This window comes from Quercus lobata, chromosome 4, assembly GCF_001633185.2.
Source record: "Quercus lobata isolate SW786 chromosome 4, ValleyOak3.0 Primary Assembly, whole genome shotgun sequence".
NCBI classification, from domain to species: Eukaryota; Viridiplantae; Streptophyta; class Magnoliopsida; order Fagales; family Fagaceae; genus Quercus; species Quercus lobata.
The window spans coordinates 4,719,217-4,733,500 of NC_044907.1; the positions used below are offsets into that span (position 1 = coordinate 4,719,217).

At 30.9% G+C, this 14,284-nt stretch overlaps 1 protein-coding gene across 1 annotated transcript; it reads left to right on the top strand.

Moving 5' to 3' along the window:
* Window positions 1–4,722: 4,722 nt before the first annotated feature.
* On the top strand, window positions 4,723–5,973 carry LOC115984433 (receptor-like protein 13). The gene has a single exon (XM_031107459.1). It carries the CDS (start codon window positions 4,723–4,725, stop codon window positions 5,971–5,973), a length of 1,251 nt encoding a protein of 416 aa, XP_030963319.1.
* Window positions 5,974–14,284: the final 8,311 nt, after the last annotated feature.

Genomic DNA, 14,284 nt, shown 5'->3' on the forward strand with positions numbered 1-14,284 from the left:
TTATCAATATATTACTAAAAGCTGAAGCGTGGCATTTATAGCTGCTGAGCTCCTGTTGCGCCACCTCATCATCACGTCATTCGTCACATAATTAATATTTATTCCATTTTTTTTACAAATATATATATATATATATATATATATATAAATTATTGACTTTACATATTCATCTTTGTCGGTTTTAACATCTATATATAATTAATATTTTTTCTTATTTTTTTTACAAATATATATATATATATATAAATAGATTATTGACTTTACATATTCATCTTTGTCGATTTTAACATCTATATATATTTCTTTTTTATTTCCAATTTTCCTATAATTTTTTTTTACATTCACTTATTTTTTTAAATATTTACATTTTCTTCAACCTTTCTTCTTCCCTCACCTTTTCATCTCCCCACTACCCTCTACTTTAATATTGCTATTCATCCTTCTCTTCATCTTCCTTTATTTGTCTCTTCTTATCCCTTCCCTCTTACTATAAATTTGTCATTCTTTTTCATTCTTTGCATAGTTTTCTCTCACAAAAAGGTTCTCTCTCTCTCTCTCTCTCTCTCTCTCTCAATGTTTTGGTGGATCTTTATCTCTCTCAACATTTTGGTGGATTTTTATTTTTTATTGCATCTCCGCTTTAGGTTGATAAAATTTTGTATTTTTAAGAACTCTAATTTATGTTGATACGATTTAGTTTTGTGTTTTAAGTTATTATTATTATTATTATTTTGCTCTTTGATTGTTAAATTTTATCCGATTACATTATAAAAAATTAAAGATAGTAGATAAAAATAAAATAGTATTCCATTACATAGCATAATTTGGATAATTTAGTGTTTATTGTTATATCTTTTAATTTTTCTTATTTTTTTCTTCTCTTCCATTTTACTCAATATTGAAATTCAACCACATCCTCCTTATCATTAAATTATTTATATTTTCTCTCTCTTTTTGTTTTAAAAAATAAAAAATGTAATATTTTACTTAAATTCAAATAAAAGAAAATTGTGCTCATCAAATTGTACTCATTTTTTTTTTTAACATTTACACTTTCTTCAACCTTTCTCATTCTCTTTACCTTTTCATCTCCCCAAAAATTCTACCTTGATATCACTCTTCCTCTTTCCTTTTATCTTCCTTTATTTTGTTTTTTTATATTATCATCCTCTTAATATAAATTTATCATTCACTCTTCTATTCTTTACATAATTTTATCTCACAGAAAAGTGGTTATTTCCCACTCTTTCTCCCTCAATTTTTTGGTAGATTTTTATTTTTATTTTTCTTGCATCTCTATTTTAGCCTGATAAAGTTTTGTATTCTTTAGAGCTCTATTTTGGTTTATGGGATTTAGCTTTGTGTTTTAAGTTTTTTTATTTATTTTTTATGTCTTTGATTGTTAAATATTATCATATTTCATTATAAATAATTAAAAAATAGTATATAAGAATGTACTATTATTATATTACATAGAATTATTTGGATAAGTTAGTGTTTATTGTATTTTATTTTTTATTTTTTCTCATATCATTTTATTTAACATTTAAATTCAACCACATCCCCCATATATATCATTAAATTATTTATATTTCCACTCCTTTTTTATTTTTAAAAATTTTAAATATAATATTTTGCCTAAATTAAATAAATAAAATTGTCCACATTAAGTGGAGTAATGATAGGGAAACACTCATTCTCACACCCAATGCATCAAAGGAAGAATGAAATACAAAACAAATCAAGTTAGAAACACTAAATTAAAAAAAAAAAAAAAAACTAATAATGCATATTTAATGTCATAGAATCATCATCAAATTTTGGAAAACGATAGGTTGCCAATGAGAGAGAGAGAGAGATGGTATAGAAAAAAAAAAAAAACCAATACAAAGTAATAAAGAGTAGATAAAGAAAAAAAAAAAAAACCAAACGTCAATTAGTAATCGTTGATTGGAAAACAAAGAGGTTGTTAGGAGAAGTAAAAAATAAAATAGAGATTAAGAACATTAAAAACTTTACAGTGTAGTAAATACAAAGTAATAAAGAGCAGATAAAGAGAAAAAAAAAAAACCAAACGTCAATTAGTAATCGTTGATTGGAAAACAAAGAGGTTGTTAGGAGAAGAGAGATTACCGTGTGGAGAACATTAAAAACTTTACAGTGTAGTAACATAAACCATTTAATTCACTTAAAAAATTAAATCAACAATCAATAATTAAATACAATCATAGTACTAAATTTAAATTTAAAACTAATCAAATTCTAACTATGGAAACCATATTAATCATAACTAAAAAAGAGATGTTCTCTGATAGTAGTAGAAATTGAATAAGAAATAAAGTTAGAAAATTTAAAAATCCATTTTTTGACATTTCATTTAACCTTATATATATATATATATATATATATAATTTTCATGCACTATTACTTTCGAAAATCTAATGAACAATGCTACCTCTCATCGTCTTTGTTATGCAAATCATCAGTTAGTAAATATATGATAATGGTAAGAAGCGTTACAAATGAGATCACTAAAAAAAAATATAAAATTAATTAGCCACTATCATTATGGAGTAGTAGTCTATAATTTTACGCATCCAAAAAAGTGGAATATATAAAGTTTTTTTTAAAGGTATGTGTAAAGATTCACTATATGTGTGTGTGTAAAGGTAAAAAAAAAAAAAAAAAAAAAGGTATATATAAGGTTTTTGTTAACTTAAAAACTAATGAAAATCAAATGGTTAATAACTAAAATTATAGTATTAATAAAATATTTAATGAGACCATCCTAAAAAAATTACCACGCGCAACGTGCGGGTATGTGACTAGTTTAAAATAAATTTCGTATTACATTTTCAAATCCTTTATTATTCTCGATAATAATTTTGCATCTCTTTCAATTCTAGTTATAATGATTTGGAATCACTTGTTAAAATTCCATAGTCTTCGAAAGAACATAGAGATCTTTTGTAACTCAATCAGTTTATGCACGTATTTGAAGACCAATGGAACTCGAAAAATGGCTGTCATGTTTACTTTCTCAAGAAAATAACAAAAGCAGAAGTTTCAGACATTGAAAGTTTATTTCATGCTTTTGAAAACCATATTGTACAGATTTTGGATTTTAGAAAAAAAAAAAAAAAAAATTTTGGATTGTTAACAGATTTTGGATTTTAAAAAAAAAAAAAAAAAAAAAAGGGAACGAGGAAAAAGTCGTAATAGAAGCATTTACTTTTAAATTTGTTGACATTCTTGTTATTAAATTTCACCTAAATAGGAAAAATGTCTTTTACTATGGACAAATTATTCAGTTTTCACTCCTCTCACTGATGATGTTGATGATAAAAACAAAGTGGACATTTCTAATTCTTTCTTGGATTTGTTAAACCAAAATCTGTATATATTGCTTTTATTTAAACTTTACATATAGCATGCCACATATCTTTCCGTAACTATTTCATAGTATACAATATTAATAATTTTTTTTTTTTTTACAATTTCCATGTCTAAAAATTTTATCATTATTTTAGAGTTAGGTGCACTAAACAACCTAGAGCAGCTGTACTTGGATCGTTCATCAATTGATAATAGTTTCCTTCACAAAGTTGGAGTTATGAATTCTCTTGAAGTATTGTCAGTGCAAGACTGTCATCTCAACGGTAGCTTACCTGCACAAGGTAGGTTGCTTTCACAATGATATTACTTAGGAAAGCTAAAATACTAGAATCTAATCAATACTAATCTCATTTTACAGGCTGGTGTGAACTTAGGAAACTCCAAGAGGTAGACCTCAGTTTCAATAATTTTGAAGGGATACTACCTTCATGTATGGCAAACTTGACATCACTTCAAGTATTGGATTTCTCTAACAATCACTTCACCGGGAACATTGCCCACTCCCCACTACCAAGTTTGACATTACTTGAGCACCTCTCTCTGTCAAATAACGACTTCTTGATCCCAGCCACAATGTCCACCTTTTCTAACCTCTCAAATCTTAAGGGCTTTTTAGGTGATAACAATAAAATTGCCTTTGAACCTGACTCTCATACTTGGATTCCAACCTTCCAGTTACAGTTTTTGAGTCTTTCTAACGGACACAATGTCAATGGCACAACTCCTAGATTTCTTCATTACCAATATGAGTTGGTAGTGATTGATCTCTCTCACAATAATTTGTTCGGAAAGTTTCCCACTTGGTTGCTAGAAATCAGTACAAAATTGGAGTCCCTTTTGTTAAATAATAACTCTTTCACGGGGCCTTTCATGCTGCCATATGACATTTGTCACAACATTAGGAACCTAGATATTTCAGATAATCACTTACAGGGTCCAATCCCCATAAATTTTGGTTTAATTTTTCCAAGTTTAGAATATTTAAACATGTCTAAAAATGCATTTCAAGGTAGTATACCTTCTTCTTTTGGGAAATTGGTTTTCTTACAAGCTCTAGACTTGTCTGAGAATCATTTATCAGGAACAATACCAATGCATTTCGGAATGGGCTGCCACAACTTAAATTTTCTCAAATTGTCATATAATAACTTCAGTGGCCAAATATTTCCCACCCATTTCAATCTGACTAATTTAAGATCTTTACATTTGGATAACAATCACTTTTCGGGTATGTTCCCAAATAGCATCTCAATATTAAATTTTATTTTCACAATTGATTTTAGTAATAACCATTTTTCAGGCATGCTTCCAACGTGGTTGGGGAACATGTCTGATTTAAATGAACTTGTTATGGCCAAAAATCAACTTGAAGGTCCTATTCCAGTCGAGTGGTGCAAAATTGTTCAGCTTTCATTTCTTGACCTTTCCGAGAACAATCTATCCGGCTCTATTCCATCTTGCTTCAATTCATCATATATTAGATCAGTTTATCTGAATAAAAATTGGTTGAGCGGTCCAATTCCATGTGCGTTCAAAAACAACTCTAATCTAGTTACATTAAATCTTCGAGATAACCTCCTAATTGGAAACATTCCTGATTGGATCGGCAACCTCTCATCCTTGAGCATTCTTCTTTTGAGTGAGAATCATTTAGAAGGTAGGATTCCAAATCAATTATGCCTTTTGCAAAACTTAAACATGTTGGATCTTTCCTACAATAAATTTTCAGGTACAATACCACATTGCTTGAGTAACATTACTTTAGTGGCATCCTCCCAAAAGCCTATTTTTGGAGGTTTCCGGGCAGGGCTTTCTAGTTACAAAATTAGAATGCCATACTTGAAGACAAAATCAACAAATATGAAAAATTGGAATCATATGGGTGATTTTATGATAGATGTAAGTGGGACAGATGAAGCAGAGTTCACAACAAAGAATAGAATTGACTCCTATCATGGAGACATTCTCAACTACATGGTTGGAATTGACCTCTCATGCAACAAGTTAGTAGGTGAAATCCCACCTCAACTTGGAATGATGAGCACCATCCGGGCAATGAACTTATCACACAACAGTCTAACTGGACCAATCCCCACAACATTCTCAAACTTGAAGCTGATGGAGAGTTTGGATCTTTCCTATAACAATTTAAGTGGTAAAATTCCACTTGAATTGACTGAAATTACCTTTCTAGCAGTCTTCAGTGTGGCACATAATAACTTATCAGGTGCAACACCAGAAAGAAAAAATCAATTTGGGACTTTTGGTGAAAGTAGTTATGAGGGTAACCCTCTTTTGTGTGGACCTCCATTACATGATTGCACCAAAAATGGACCTCCGTCTACAGTGCTAGTGGAACATGATGGTGAAGATGGTGGTAGTTTCATTGACATGGCTGTCTTCTACATAAGCTTTGTGGTGGTTTACATAACAGTGTTGTTGGGACTTGTTGTAGTTCTCTACATAAATCCTTACTGGCGTAGGGTGTGGTTTAACCTCATTGAGGCGTGCATTGACAATTGCTACTATTTTGTTGTGGTTCGTTACCATAAGTTGTTCAATTTCAGGCTTGCATAGCCCTGCATTTTAATGGTTACATGTACGTGTGTCTCTTCCTTGTGGATTTTGAATCTAAAGTTTGAACTTTGAATAAATATATCAGTTGTGTAAATTTTGAATTTGGCTGTTGTTCTAACTACAAAGATAGTGCATTTTAATTTTAGACCCTTTCAAAACATTATATTTAACCAATTTTAAATCCAAGTTAATAATTTGATCTATTTTGGAAGATTTAGGCTAAACACATAATCATTAATATTATTATGCAAGTGTGGAAACTTAAAAGATACAAGATATGATAATCTAGGAAACCAATAGAACACAATAGTTTCAAAGGAAAAACCTGGGGGAACTTGACCTTATAAATACGATTGAGGTGAACAATTTCACTATAGGATAGATATGTATAGTCAAAATAACCTCATTCTTCGTAAATCTAACTATAGTTACCAAACTAAGCTTTGAATTTCACAGATGTCTCTAATAGTGATTTGCTGCAATATCAACCTCTAGCCCACATACTTCAATGCCCCTTAGAAGATTTGAATCCAATGCACTTGATATTTGGAGATCAATAACTTGAATCCACCGATTTAAAGAGTATGTGAGTGATCATCAATAGAGAGATGCTATTTGGCTTTGGTTTTTTCCTATCCCAAGAAAGGGACAAAGACATGAAAGAACCTCAACAAACAAATTAGATCTCATTATTAATTGATCAGTCCAACAATCAAGTCGCGGGGGTCAAGTCCAATAACCAAGTCACATGAGTTGCATGAGTAAATTCCAAATGCACTGACAGAATCTCAACAAAGAAAAAAGTCATAAATGAAATTTTCCCATTGCACAAGTACTAATCATATATAAACAATAAACAAACCTTGAGGACTACATCTCCTGTGATAGATGGGACTTGGATTGTTCCCCCCAAAATTGCCTGCAATCCAATAAACACACACACACAAATAAAATAAACAACTAGATCAAAAATAAAAGTTTTGTTTTTTTTTTATAAGTAATAAAGATTTTACTAATGGAAAAAAAAAAAAAAAAACTTTATGTTCGCAATGATAAACACAAAACACCTAAAAACAAATGCAAGAAAATCAAATAGAAAGACGAACTAAAGACTGAACATCAAAAATAAAAGTAACTTGAGACAAATGATACCATACAACTATAGCTATCAGAAATATTGAACGCCAACTTGTAAAAAGGGGATAGGGTACCAAATTTGGTCATTGGGATTGGCTTATAAGTAATAAAAATTTTCAAGAAACTTGCTAATCTTAGGAGGTTTTTTTTTTATTCCATACAGAAACAGATAGTTTCTACAAATGTAATTCAATTATTTTTATCATTCCTCTAACGGCTTTTAGCGATCTAATAATTATAGAAACAAATCAAAAAGTACCTAAATTTTTCTGCTGCCAGAAAATTCCTAAAATGTATCTTTAAGAACATCTATCTTTAGCTTTATATTCCATCTTTTTGAAACCATAATCAACCTACAGACCCTAAAACCTTCTTCCTTTATTGATAACAGGTGACTGAGGTGGTGTTAAGAAACAGCATAACAAGTGATTTCCTGGAATTCATCTACAAAACTCAAAAACTCGTTGGAAAATCTTCTGTAAAGATAATTTTCCACATTTTCAAGTGTTTGTTCTTATCGTTTTTCTCACCATACTCTTAGTCCATTTCCAATCTTCGTCCTGGTATACATAGTGAGAAGAAGTATATTGTGGGTACTCTTCTTTCATCCGTTAAATATATACTATTTGAGATGTTTCTGTCCACAGGACAAAAAATAGGCTAACCTCCAAAAATGTTGATTCAATCAACCACAAATACATGTTAAGAATATATATGCATCCCCAGATCAGTTTCCCACGTGTCTAACATTTAAGTTTAACCTCTATTCACTTCGTAATTGCAAATTACTAAATTGCCCATTAGTCCAATATCAAATAAGTGTAAGTTATACTTATACATTAATGTTGAAAAATGACAAGCTTCATAGACAATGGCTGCAGAACTTCTTTGACAACTATTTAAACCAATTTTGATTATGTAGGTGCATTTTGTTAGAATTTGGATGTGTCAATTTGAACAATTTGGCATTTTGTTATTTATCAAACTATTTGTACTAGATTATTTTGTAGGTCAAACTATTTGGCCTATGTGGCATTTTGAACTATTTAAAGTGGAGCTTATAGTTATTTTGAATTATAAGAATTACTGTCCATATATATGAGTAAGATGATTGATAGAGATCATGAAAATTGAATAACTATTTTTTATTGTATATATTGTCAAAAGTTTAGTATGAAAACTAAATTCATTCTTGGTTTTTTATTTATATTGATTACATTAGTTGGTTTAAATAATACACATGTTTTAAATTATACAAGAAATGTTATAAAAATTTTATGCATACCAAACACAAGAAAACGTTCGCAAGCTCATTTTCAAGGTCTTTATCAAACACTGTAAAATGAGATAGTTTTTCAAAAAATGTTCTTTGGAAAATGAGATAGTTTTCCATCAAGATCTGCTCCATCACTTCTACTCACCTTTATGGTCTCATCATTATCTACTCCTGCAAATGGCAAAGGAGAGTCAAGCATCTATAAAAACTAGCATATACAAAACCTATAAAATCGGTTATATTTTTCTTTTCTTCTTAAAGCTTAAAAACCGAATATGGGAGTTACCGTTAGAATTTGAATTAAGAAGCAAAACGCACCGTTTCTCACTAGAGTGCATTTATCAGAACGCAGCGTATTGCTTATGCCATATGTGTTAGAAATTGAGTCTTAAAACGGTGCCGTTCTCTGTGAACTCAGAAACTGTTAGACTTGGCACGAAAATCTGTTTATATCTAATATAACAAACCAGTAAAAAAAAAAAAAACAATAAGCTAGGATATAAATATAATATAGTAAACTTTGCACCAACCATCATACATAATCAACACAAATGGAAGTGAAGAAACCTGTTAATATCAATGCCTAATAAAGTCACTGTGATTCGTGTATAGTACACGGATTAAACTGCAAAAAGTTTCACGTTGGCATCAACTTCACCTGAATTTCCCTAGAACCCAAAACTTATAACTGCAATTAGTACGTCCAGTCATCCAGCATGAGAAGGCTAAAAAAATTATGTCTACAACTGTTGATCACTTCTTAAAAAGTGAGCTTTCGAATCTAATTCTAAAAAGCAAAGCACGAAGAGTCTGGTTTTAGGGATTGCAGCGCCTGAGGTTGAAGATAGAATATGAGGGTTACCGTTAGAATTTGAATTAAGAAGCAAAACACACCGTTTCTCATAGAATGCATTTATCAGAACGCACCGTATTGCTTATGTCATATGTGTTAGTAATTGAGTCTTAAAACGGTGTCGTTCTCTGTGAACTCAGAAACTGTTTAGACTTGGCGCGAAAATCTGTTTAGCTTAGCTCCTTGAATCACGGATTAGATCCGTATAATGTGGATTGGGCTTAATACTATAAATACGTTTGTATACCACTGAAATTAATTAAGCAAGAATTACTCAGTTTTACAATCTTTGCTCTCTCTCCCTCTCTCTCTCACTCTTCTTCATCTCCATCCTTTTCTTCTTCTCAGTTTCTCTGTTACTGACTTACTGTTGTTTACAATTGGATTCTTGCTTCAATAGTTGTTTGCACTAGACATAGATTTCTTCAGTATTTTCCAAAGAGACATTATGAAACATCCACATAAAAGGGAGAAACAATTAAATTGATGATCTTTTTTTTTTTTTAAGTGCAATTCAATTGATTACTTTCAGATTTTCGTTAATGATTGCGAGTAAATTCAGATAAATGCAACATACCAGCACAATTTCCCGTTCTCCATGACACTGAGGACAAGTAATCTGCACCATAAATGGGCCCTGTTGCATGGAAATCTGGATCGGCAGAAAAACTTCAAGTTAAAAATGGAAAAATACTTTTTATCCTCCATAAAAAAAATGTATAGAATAAAATCTTATGGAAAACTGAAGAATAACAGTCTCCTGCAGGAGTCCATCAGTCTTCTAAGAAGTGCTTGCTTATGCAAACTCTAAACTGGTAATAGAATTCGATGTGTCCATCTTCTAGTTTTCCTAGCTTTCTTTTTTTCTTTTTTTTAAATTTTGAGACAATTTTAGGTTATCATATGAAAGAATTTCAATGCTTAATACGTAAAATGAGGTGACCATAATTCCTTTTCTTTTGTAAAAAATTGAGAACATCACACTTTCAAATTCTTTGTTTTGTGTAAATTTAGAAATCATGGTTTTGATGAAGAAAATCCTCCATTCTATGGGAATTTTTAGCTAATCACGAACTACAATTGATGTGGACCGTGGTACTCCAAAGCAATAAAAACAACATTTCGGTCTATTTTGGTCCAGTTTGGTCTAATTCGGTCCACTTGTTCCACTCTTGTCCAATTCAGTCCTTTTCATCCATTTCCGTCGTGGACTATACAGTCCACGACGGTCTAACTCTTTCCTTCCGGTCAACTTTCAGTCTATTTGGTCCAGTTCTGTCCATTTAGTCCATTTCGATCTAAATCAGTCAACTTCGGTCGCTTTAGTCCGTTTCCGTCCACTTTGGTCCATTCAGTGCACTTCTGTCTATTTCGTCCATAACAATCTAACTCAGTCCACTTCAGTCCCTATAGTCCATTTCAGTCTACTTTGGTCCATTCGGTTTATTTAAGAATGTTTTTCATTCACATTTGAGGATAATCCATCCATGCTGTTTAGACCGAAGCTATTTGCATTTGGTAGGCAATACTTTTTTCATTTATATCATCCAAGTTACCGGGGCTTTTTTGTTTTTGTTAATTTTAACCTAGAAACAACGAAGAATAATAAACAATAAAGCAAAATGATAAATTTCTTGCTCATCATTTCTAAAATCAAAAAGATGTGATACTATAAAATGATAGACTGACTTTACAATTAACATGCATACATCAATTCCAGTAGTAAAGAATAATAAACAATATTTACAAAAACAACTTGGATATCTGGATTCAAGATTTTAAATGTTCTCTGCCTCAATGATAGGCTTATCATATTCTGCTTGCTCTTCTTTGGCATGCTCTTTCAATTCATGTTGCTTTGGAGTCAGATTCATTCACAAATGATGAGTCAGATAGTCAATTGGGTTCCTACCAATGTTGTCAATAACTTTCCAGAATGCAAACTGGAACAAGAAACCCCCTCTCTCCTTTGAATAAAATTATGGGTCATTTTAGTCTATTTCGGTCAATTCCAGCCCAAATTGGAGTTTGAGCTTGTAGTAAGTTATCAAGTTGTATCTTCTTTTTTTTTTTTTTCCTCCCACTTATAAGTAACCCACAAAATACAAATTCCAAAGCAATTGAAATTTTAATTACAAGAAAATTTTGGCACCAAATATGGATTGATAGTGGTAAGTAAAAGAGTGATGTTAGTGGTGAATTTAAATGAGAACTAGTAAAACTTTGCTAACTAAACTATTATGAAAAATGTTGTAAAATTTTTTGTGTATTGCCTTTTTTTTTTTTTTTTTGGGTGAAGTACTACATCAAATTGTTTTTGTTTCTTAACAAACTCATGAACACAAAACCCTAGAAAAGAACACTCCAAACATGATGGTTGGTAGAAACTGGAACGACACGAAGTCTTCGACTATTGTAGTCTAGCTAGGTCTTCCCCAATAATGAAAGGATTATCCAAGAAAGAACTATATAAGTTCTTGGCGTCTTTGTTAAGTTTAGCTGTTTAGGTCTTCCTAAATAATGCAAATTATTATATTACTAGTGGTCGATGCAACTTTTTTGCCTGTTGAATGAAGACTATCTTTCCAAAAAGCAAACAAGAGGGTAATTAATTAAGAGATAGAGAGGAAAAGGAGAATGATTAGAGTCGTTGAAATACTGACATAGCCACGTGTTTCTTGCCTGCATTTTGATGATTGCATATTCACGTGTTTCATCTTCTTGGATTTTTGTTCCGAAGTTGAATTTTTCTAATTGATCTTTATGACTGAAAATTTTGAATTTTTCTTCGTGTAATTCTAGTGGACGAAGATTGTGTTTCACATTTTTGGTTTAATTGCTGTTGGTAATTTGATATGTGATTCGTGCAAAGATAGAGAGAGAATTCACCTTCCCCATGTAAAGCTCAACAATTACACTCTATATTGTACCTCTATTATGATGCATATATACTCCCTCAAATGTACATTCCCCTGGCGATGAACAAATTGAATGACATACCAAACTATCCAGTCTCTTGCTCATTTGTTGTGTTTTTAGCTTTACTTTTATCTAAGGATTTAATTGTTATTTTCAATACATTAGATTTCGATCTTTATATCATAAGTTGTCTATAATTTGCTTACTTTTTTATTTTTTAAAATTCTTAATTTCAATGAATTATCCAAAATTATGATATTATTGTTTGTCCAAGTGTCACATAATTAGTTAAGATCAAATACCATACTTTTGTTCAAGTCAATAGCTTTTTTTTCCTCTTACGTTATTTTTAGAAATCAATTTTAATGAATTTTTCCTTTCTTTTTTCGGTAGAAACTGGAAAGACACGAAGTCTTTGACTATAGTAGTCTAGCTAGGTCTTCTCCAATAATGCAAGTATTATCAAAGAGAGCACAATATAAGGTGCAACGAAAGCACCATTGACCCCAAGTCCTTGGCGTCTTCGTTAAGTTTAGCTGTTTAAGTCTTCCTAAATAATGCAAAATTCGTATATTACTAATGGTGGATGTAACTTTTTTGGCTGTTGAATGAAGACTATCTTACAAAAAAACAAACAAGAGGGTAATCAATTAAGAGATAGAGAGGAAAAAGGAGAATGCCTAGAGTCCTTGAAATGCTGGAATATCATCTCATCAAGGACTTACGTATTTGATATTTTCCTTGAAATAATAGGAGATGAAAAATTGTTCGAAACTGTCATTGGAATAGCTTTAAGAGAAACGCGCTTTGCATTATTATTAGGACCATTTATGCCTGAATCTCTAGCCTCTTCTTGATTTTAGGTATTATCAAATAATGCTATGCTCATAATACCAATGGCATAGGTTAGTCATCAATAAACATTATCTATGAAGAAAGTATTGGATGCACCAATAAAGTCTTTGGCTTCACTTTCTCAAAAAAAAAGTCTTTGGCTTCTTGTTGAGAGTCTTCTAATTGCAAAGTCATTGGCGTGAGAAAAACAAATGACAGAAGTAAGTCAATGGTGATCACCACGAAGAACTAACGCGTGGACAGACCAGAATTTTAAACTATAGTGGGAGTTTAAGTAAAAATAAAAAATAATAAAAATAAACTTCAAATAAACATATTAACAAACTATTAATCAAGGCAAACACCAAAATTATTTTTTCTTAATAGTTAATACATTAATAATTTAAAATGAAATCATCTATCAACGAAGACAAAAAACACAAAACATCATTGTTTCTTAATACGTTATAATTAAGGTAGACAATTTCGTACCGGGAGCTATTTCAATTTAACTAAAAGAATGGTATATTTTGATATTGGTCAATATTAACGTACTGTTTTACCACTATATATATATATATATATATATATAATTTAATTAATTACCAAACGGAATGTAAATTTTTTTCTAATCGTATCTCAACCACCTACAAACAATATTTTTTTAACTCTCTCTCTCTCTCTCTCTCTCTCTCTCCAAACCGTTGACACAAAAGTCTTTGGCACCTTCTTGAGTTTAGGTATTCTCAAATAATGCAAAGCTCATAACATGACCTAGTCATTACTATGAAACATTTTCCATGAAAGCACAATTGAAACCAAAGTTTCTTGCCTCTTCTTAAGTGAATCTTCACAAATAATGCAAAACTCATAATATTATGAACTATTGTTCACTATGAAACCCTTTTCAACAAGGCACTAAACTCTGAATAGAAGTTGAGAAAGTACAATTGATTCCAAGTCTTTGTTCTTTTGTTGTGTCTAGGTCTTCTCAAATAATGCAAAACACATAATACAAGTAGTATGACTTAAGTTCCAAGCTACCTCATTCCAAAATATGACTTAAGTTGAACGGGCAACTTTTCATTCCAACCAATAGCAACAGTCACATTTGTGGCACTAATTCAAACCATTAGCAAAAGTCACATTCACATTCACAGTAATAAATTTAGAATAATCCAATTTAGCAAATATGAAGAGGTTTCATCATTTAAAAAACAACTTGTTTTAGAGGTTCTTGCAGGAAGAAACTAAAGCCACATTTGCTAGTAATTTTAAAAGTTGAAAATCTA